Source organism: Seriola lalandi, unplaced genomic scaffold, assembly GCF_002814215.2.
Source record: "Seriola lalandi dorsalis isolate HSWRI2012SDOR001 ecotype SW California unplaced genomic scaffold, Sedor1 jcf7180002054883, whole genome shotgun sequence".
In the NCBI taxonomy this organism is placed as follows: Eukaryota; Metazoa; Chordata; class Actinopteri; order Carangiformes; family Carangidae; genus Seriola; species Seriola lalandi.
The window spans coordinates 2,854,779-2,862,766 of NW_019525658.1; the positions used below are offsets into that span (position 1 = coordinate 2,854,779).

General features: G+C 37.2%; 1 protein-coding gene across 1 annotated transcript; it reads left to right on the top strand.

The window, feature by feature from the left end:
- Positions 1 to 70: 70 nt before the first annotated feature.
- LOC111647947 (leukocyte surface antigen CD53-like) lies at positions 71 to 7,854 on the top strand. The gene is made up of 9 exons (XM_023397650.2): positions 71 to 218; positions 660 to 833; positions 1,605 to 1,689; positions 2,637 to 2,825; positions 5,216 to 5,290; positions 5,384 to 5,494; positions 5,617 to 5,721; positions 5,846 to 5,929; positions 6,491 to 7,854. Exons 3-9 carry the CDS (start codon positions 1,627 to 1,629, stop codon positions 6,560 to 6,562), a joined length of 699 nt encoding a protein of 232 aa, XP_023253418.1. The 5' UTR covers positions 71 to 218; positions 660 to 833; positions 1,605 to 1,626; the 3' UTR covers positions 6,563 to 7,854.
- The last annotated feature ends 134 nt before the right edge of the window (positions 7,855 to 7,988 follow it).

A 7,988-nucleotide genomic window follows, 5' to 3' on the forward strand; every position in this document is an offset into this window, starting at 1 on the left:
CTTTTTGCAATTTCCAAGCAGCTTTTTAATGTGTCTTCCACTGAGGAGAGGGTTGGTCTGGAAACCACTGTTATTTTTGGGGCCCTTCAATCCAGGGGAGATTGGAGGCTACAGTGTGTCGCTGTCAGAAATGGCTAGCTGGTTAGCATGCTAACTTCAGTAGAGAAGTCACAAGAGTTCACACTGATGTTTGTTTCCACCTCTGAAGACAACTCTTGGTGAGTAAAGGAATGAAGTTTGATCCTGAACTCGCAACGTTTCCTCTAGACTGGTATTAAACAACTGCTAATGCTAATGTTAGCTATGTAGCAATAGCAAAAAAATGACAAATAGCTCCTTTAAAAGACATTTTAGTATATACAGGACATAGATCTATTCCTTATCCCAAACAAATATTTAATTATTGACCCGCAGAAACATCCTAACATGATTTCTATTTGAAATACTATTTTGAACTGTTCTTTATTCTTTTGAAAAAAAAAATCTCATCTCAGTAAGGTTTGTCAACCTCACAGCTTTTGACCACTGTTTGCCTGTTTTAGAGCAAGTTATATTTTTTAACATACATCTTGTCTAAACATAGCAGTGTGTCACAGACATGTGTTCCTCTGTCTCTGTTGCACTTATTTTGGTTTTGTTACCCCGCTGCACTTTCTCAGTCATACATTTTCCGTGTTGCTCATGCTGAGAATGAGGAAGTGAGCAGGGCTGCTGAAAGCCCCACCAAGAGCTTCACAGTCCTGGGTACTATGAGAAGGGGAAGTGTGAGCAGCAGCAAAGTTCACAAAACACACGTTTGGAACAAGAGACGAACAAATTACTCTTCTTAACAGGTAAGACCTAAATTTTAATTCTGGTCCTTTATTTGAGTTTTGAACGAGAACGTTGTGATTATTGTAAAGATCATGTTTTATTTCTGGTTGATTCTTCATTTAAAAAAAAAAAAAAAATGTGTTGACATTATGTCTTCAGAGAATACTAAAAAAAATAGCTGAAAAGCTAAAAAATTTAAATCTAAATCTAAATCTAACTCGAAGTATCAACTTTGTAAAAAATAGTTTATTAACTTTAATAAAAGGTTTTAAAGTTTTAAAGTTTTTAAAGTATTAAAGTTAAAAAACTTTAATACTTTACTTTACTTTAAAAATTTTTTTTAAAACTTTAAAACTTTAAAAACTTTATTAATCTTTCTTTCCCAGCAAAGATCAGTTATAAATAAATCAACAATTAGATGTTTTTGGATATACTTAACACCGTAAACATATATCATTTGGTCATTGGTTTAGGGGAGGGGGTTTTTAAACCCAGAAGGATTCTTTTTACATTTTGGGGAAGTAATTGTATTTCAACAGTAGCCCAAACCCCTGCAATGATTCACATTGTGTGTCGTAAACAAAAAAGCCATTTGAAATGCCTGTAAACTAAGAGGAAACACAGGAAGTAAGATGCAGCGGCCTCACTTCCCTGCAAGTGTGACCATGACGTTTTGTCACCTTTAAGACACACACACCCAAAGAGAGAAACAGGTTCACTTTGGCTTGTTCTGTTCATATTGGATGAAATATGATAATATAATTGTTGTTTTTGTTTGTTTGTTGTCACAGGTCTGATCAGAGGTGTTACACAATGGCTCAGGGCTGCCTCAAGTGTTTAAAGTACACCATGTGTGTCGCCAACTTCCTTTGCTTTGTACGTATGTCTCAATCATCCATCATCTCTGACATTAGTTAGTGTCTATTTTTATCAACCAGGGGTTATTTTAAAATTGTGAGGGAGTATGTGGCAAGATTGTGGTATAGCTGAGCTAATAAAAATTATGGGTGCCACTTTACAATAAGCCTACCCTTATAAAGGATTCATAAATGGCTTATAAATAGGTTATTAATTCAGTTGTTAACACTTTGTAAATGATAAATAAACAGTTATAAATAATTTATAACACAGTTTTTATACATTGATGCAGGCTCACTCTTTGGCAAGATGAAATGAATGCTTACTAATTAATCTTACTAATGACTTACTATCATTTATAACTGGTAAAAGGAACCTAATTGTAACTCATTAATAAATGTTGATGTGTTTTACATTTTACAACAAGGCTCCTTTTACCAGTTATAAATGTTAGTAACTGAAGAATAACAATGAGAAGATGAAACATGAAGATGGATGGGGGGAGAATCAGCTCAGTGAACAACAGGCCACAGAGGTGTGAACAGTGGGACAGAGGGTGTGTGTGTGTGTGTGTGTGTGTGTGTGTGTGTGTGTGTGTGTATTATACCAACATGGTATAATAATTGGATTTTTATTATCATGCACTCATGTAAGAAGCATATCATGTTGCAGCTGGTTGAGTTGGCGTTAACTTTAACTTAAATAATATACTGCTGTGTAGAATAACTTATAGCAATAAATTGTATTTTATACACTCATTTATGTTTTGCAAATAACTTCTTCTGTAAAGTAACTACAGCTATTAAAGAACTGTAAAGTGAAATATTTCTCTTTAAATATAGTGAAGCAGATTACCAGAATGCCCTTGAGCAAGGCACTGAGCCACTAATTGCTCCAGTGTTCTGTGATGATCTAATGAGGGAAGGTGTATGAACCTGACTGTGGTGTTCGTCTCCTCCTGTCAGATGTGTGGTGCGGCCGTACTGGGCTTCGGTGTGTACATGACCGTGAATTTCAAGATGGCCACACTCACCCCGACCTTGGTCAGCTTCAACTTGGCCAACTTGCTGCTGATCAGCGGCATTGTCATCACCTGTGTGTCCTTCCTAGGATTCCTGGGCGCTCTGAAGGAGAACCGCTGTCTTCTCCTGACGGTACGACACACGACACCCCTGGGTGCTCCCAACCGGTTGTGTTGTTCTGCAAACGTCTCATGTTCAGCTATTCAAGTCTCCATTTCAGGCAACTTTGATGTTATTTGTACACTGTCACCTTAACAAGTGATTCCAGGCTTGGGGTTGATGTTGCATTATACTCTGATTCTTATTATTTATCCATCTTTGATCCTTTTACAAACATTTTTAGCCAATTTAGATAAGTGGGACACACAGATATGATCCATATAGGCTTATAGACAGTGGGTAGGGTCTTTAAAGAGACCATCCACCCTCATTTACCTCATTTTCTGCAGAAAGTAGTCTCATTTGTTCTGCGGATTATCTAGATTAACTGTGACACTCTCTGGAAAGACCCTTGCACCGCTTTTAATTGTTCAGTGATGATAACACCACTAATGACATTCCATTCATCTCATTTACATTGAGAGACAGATCTCTCAAGACCTAGACTACTAGAAAAAAAAATTGTGTCATGTGAATTTGGGTGAACTGACCCTTTAAAGCTCTTTTGAAAGTGTTTTTAATTTTTCCCACACATTGGTTGTAGTCGCAAATCATTTTTTACCACTACTACATGTTGTTTTAAAAAAAAAGTTTGTTTGAGCATGTGCATCAAAATCCCCCAAGTGACCTGAAAGTGAAGGAAACATTTGACACATGGCAACATGCTTGTGTTTTGTTTCTATTTTATATAATTTGTCTCACTACAACATGATTCAGTCATTAGAGGATAGGTTCATTACAACTTGGGTCTTATTTTCATAGTTTTAACCATGTTTTTTTTATCAGTTAAGATGCCATTGTACTTAACAGCTTAGTATGTTAGTGATCCTCTGACCTTTTTTCGCGGTTGTGAGTCAAATGTCTGTACGATTACTGGATGCCATGAAATTCAAAACCTTGGTGATCAAATGACTTCTCATCGACCAACACCACCAGGTCAAAATTTGACTATATCAAATTATTTAAAAGCAGTGCCACCAGCCTCAGATGCACTTTGCTTTAATGCTACTTAGCACATGTTAGCATGCAAACATGCTAAACTAAGTTGGTGAACATGTTAATCATTATCTGCTAAACATTAGCATATTAGCATTGTTATGTGACTGTGTTAATATGCATATGTTAGCATAATTAGCACAAAATACCAGTCTTGTTCCCCAGGGGGTTGCATTAGGAATGCCATTGACTGAATCACAGAGCTAAATGAGCTAAGGAAATTGAATGTGCACAACTATGGTAAGTACACAAGCCGGGAAAGGCCATACTCGCAAATATCTTTTTATCCTATTATCTTTAGACAATGGAATAATTATCTAGTGTCCAGATAAGGACGTCATCTCGAGATAACGCAGATTTGTTATGGCGAGATAAAGGGATAATTATTCCGTTATCTTGAGATAATAGTTAATGGAGAAATTCATGTGTCCATTAGCTTATTGTTGATAATAATAATAATAATAATAATAATAACAGTTGATAATAAATAAACAATAATAATTAGATGAGTCCACTTCCTTTGGCTGAGGTGTTGTATAGCCTGATGGCAGCGAGAACAAAGGATCTCCTGAACCTCTCTGTTCTGCAGCGCAGTGAGATGAGACGTTTGCTGCAGCTGCAGCTGCTTCTCTGTCCTGCCAGAATGTTGTGGTGAAGATGGCTGGTATTGTCCAAGATGGCTTCCATCTTACATTGCATACGTCTCTCCACAACAGTCCTTTATAAAAAATATGTTTGCATGTATGGCTTTTCTCGGCTTCTGTAGGTAAGTACCATGGATCAAAGTTTAAGCACATAGAAAGCTCCGCAAACTGCGGAAAAAGGTCGCAGTGTTTCACACAGAGGTCCTTCAGAAGTAATCAGGATACAGTACAGGATGTAAATGATGCAGGGAGCAAATGTGATAAACTGTTGCTTTTTCTGGAGAATTAACAGCCTCTGCTGTGTAGGACTTTACATAGAAAACAACAGGCATGTGTGTTTTGACACACATCACACACTGTCAGCTACACTGCCTTGAGAAACGAACCACTTGCCTTCCATAGAGGATGAATACAATGACTAACTACCTTTGCACGTACCATTAATGTTAGAGAGGGAGGGTTGATTGTTTGCTGCTCTTACAATGGCTAAAACAAAGCTAAAGTTAATTTGATTTGAGCAAGCTCACGCTCTGTGCTCTCATCATAAACGTGACCATGTATGTCACCGAATCTCAGAGAAAACTAACAAGATGCCACCCAAGTTGCAAGAAACCTGAATTTTCCTTTAATTTCTGTAAATCTTATATGGTACTGTCATATATTTTAATGCAATTGAAATAGTAAAAACATAATAGACTGTTTTAAACTTTACTCTGATGACAGTTTTTCCTGCTGCTGTTCATGCTGATGTTGGTGGAGCTGACTGTAGCGTGCTTGCTACTCATGTACGAGAGAGAGGTAGGGTTACATCCATCAGTTCTCACACTATGTGTTGTGCTTATAAAGTAAATGCATGAAGACTCTATCTGCAAATGTCACCTCACTGTTTAGATTGGTCAAATGGTGAAAGAGGATCTCAACAACGGTTTAGAGAAAGCTAAAGGAACGGCTGGAAATTCAACGACGGAGGTATTGAACGAGTGGGATCTGCTTCAGAGCCAGGTAAGTGTGTCAGAGCAGATACATACTGACAGCTCACACAAATAACTGTGAATGTGGTGTGTCAAAGTACTGGGAACTACGTGTTCTCAGTCTCAGTTTAAGATGTTGATGATTTGTTTCAGCTTGAGTGCTGTGGAGTCAATAATAAGACAGACTGGGGAAACAACGTGCCTGGATCTTGCCGGGTGAAGCCATCCGACCCATCTAAGCCTCAATACTGGAAAAAGGTAGATAGTGTAACCCCTGTGAACAGCTGGGATCAAGACTTGTTTTGACATACTGTAGAGGAGTCATACTATTATATTTGACTGTTGGTTGCATTCATCTCAAACTTATGTTCTCCGTTTGCAGGGTTGTTTGTTAAAATTACAGACCTTCTTTGAAGAAAATTTCCTACACACTGGGATTTCTGTCATCGTCCTCTGCATTATCGAGGTAAACTGATGGTGGAAGTGTTCAAATATTTATTAAAAGTAACCACCAAATTGCTAGGAAAGCAGTTTATTGTTAACATTCAAAATCTAAACATATGAATTGTGCTTTTGGGGGAACCAGCAGTGTTGCCAACTTCTGTTGTGTGAGTGTGTGAGTATCTGCAGCGCATGTTGATGAAGATGTTATCTGAGGTTGTTTGTGCTTTGTTTATTTGCATGTGTTTTCTTAAGTTGCAGTACTTTGAGCTCACAGGGCCACCGTAGATTTGAACTCTGAAAAGACAGAAAAATCAACAGAAACTCTTTAGTCAAAAATATTTTTTCTCAAGAAATGATTTTGTGATCTTGAAATTACACACATGGACCTTACAGCTTTAATTCTACACTGTTTGATTAACAATGTTTGACAAACTTTGCAATGTGGAATGAAGTGCCACAAATCTTGATGTTTGAAGTTTATATATGTAATAAAATCTATAATTATATGTCCATGCAGAACAAAACTTCAGGCAACAAGTTCATATATAATGTTTTACAATAAAATTTTTCTCGTTTCTGACAGGTTTTGGGAATGTGTTTCGCCATGACGCTGTTTTGCCACATCAGTAGATCCGGACTGGGCTACAAGTTGTAGACCAGTGGTGGGCAAATAGTGTCCTGTGGGGCAAAAAAGGCCCGCCAACTAAAGTATGTGATCACCTGATGAAAGTTTTTCCTTTTGCATCAAAACCGTTTCCTTATTTTTCGGAATTATGTAAATAACAGTGTACTGATTAAAAAGCAAACAACCCATCAATTGTATTTTAAGTTTCATAGTGCAACAAATAATACATTTATGTAAATTAGTGTTTTTTTGCCACATGTTTTACAAAAGAATTGAAGTAAGAATTGAATATAAGGCTCCACCTCCACTGTGCCTGTAAAACTACAGATGGGGGACAAGTTAAAGAAGCTATGTCTAAGTTTTGCTTTTGATACGTAGCTAACATTAGCATTAGAAGCTGTTTACTTACCAGTCTCACCAACTGCTTCAGTCATTGTTGTGTTGACAATACAAGAGGATGCTAACGTTACCTATGTAGCAATAACGAAACGTACATATAGCTTCTTTAAAGGAAAAAAACTTGAATGAATGAGTGAAGTACAGAGCATGAAGCTCCAGATCTCAATCCAATTCATGTCCTGTGGGAGATTTTGGGCCAACATGTCGACAGCACTCTCCATCACCGCCATCAAAACACCAAATGAGGGAATCTATTTCAGAAGAATGATGCTCATCGCTCCATTCTCGTTCTGATAATCTACACCAAGGAGCATTGAAGATGTTGTGGCAGCACATGGTGGCCCAACAGCCGACTGCAGTGTTGGGTTGTTCCTTCACTTTGTCACCCGTCTTTATATTGAAGAATACTGAAAAAAAACTTGGCCTACAATCAAACCTGATTGATGACCAGCTATAAACAATATGTCTTTTGTCTTTGTATTTTTTTTTCGAGTTAATGGTTGTACAGTTCTGTCCTTTAAAAATCCTGTGCCTGAGAATATACGAGACTTTTCTGAAAGCTCAGAATATGATTTTATAAACACAGCATTGACAGCATCATTTTGTTATATCAATATATTCCACTTTTCACTTGCACTGGAAAATGAAACTGAAATGAAATATATTACAATGTCTGTTTTAAGTGAGGTAAAGCTATGTGTAATGATATTTCAGTCTCAGCTGTGTGAAATGAAAGCAGTTTTGTATGACTGGCTTGTTGCAAAGTTTCTCTTAATATCGCTGCACTGTATATTTTATATAAGGGATTAAAGTTTGAAAAGCATGTTTCTGCAAAATGTAGGTAAAATTCCTTCACAAAGTTCTCACTGACGACTTTTAGAAATCCTGCAATGGACCAATAAAGTAGTTTAGTTTTAAAATGGCACTGTATCCTCCATTTTGACTACATTCATGTTCTCAGATGTTCATTTCCTGTCTTTGACTTGTGATGTAACCACTTCCTCATTTGACCCCGTTCAACCATCACTTAGTTCCTCTAAACACTCAGTCCTACAGC

What these genes read in the sequence shown, in the direction of transcription:
- LOC111647947 (XM_023397650.2), top strand. Translation starts at nt 1,627, where the DNA reads ATGGCTCAGGGCTGCCTCAAGTGTTTAAAGTACACCATGTGTGTCGCC. An exon ending in ACCGCTGTCTTCTCCTGACG is followed by an intron (nt 2,826 to 5,215) that starts GTACGACACACG and finishes CTCTGATGACAG; the next exon opens with TTTTTCCTGCTGCTGTTCAT. An exon ending in TACTCATGTACGAGAGAGAG is followed by an intron (nt 5,291 to 5,383) that starts GTAGGGTTACAT and finishes CTCACTGTTTAG; the next exon opens with ATTGGTCAAATGGTGAAAGA.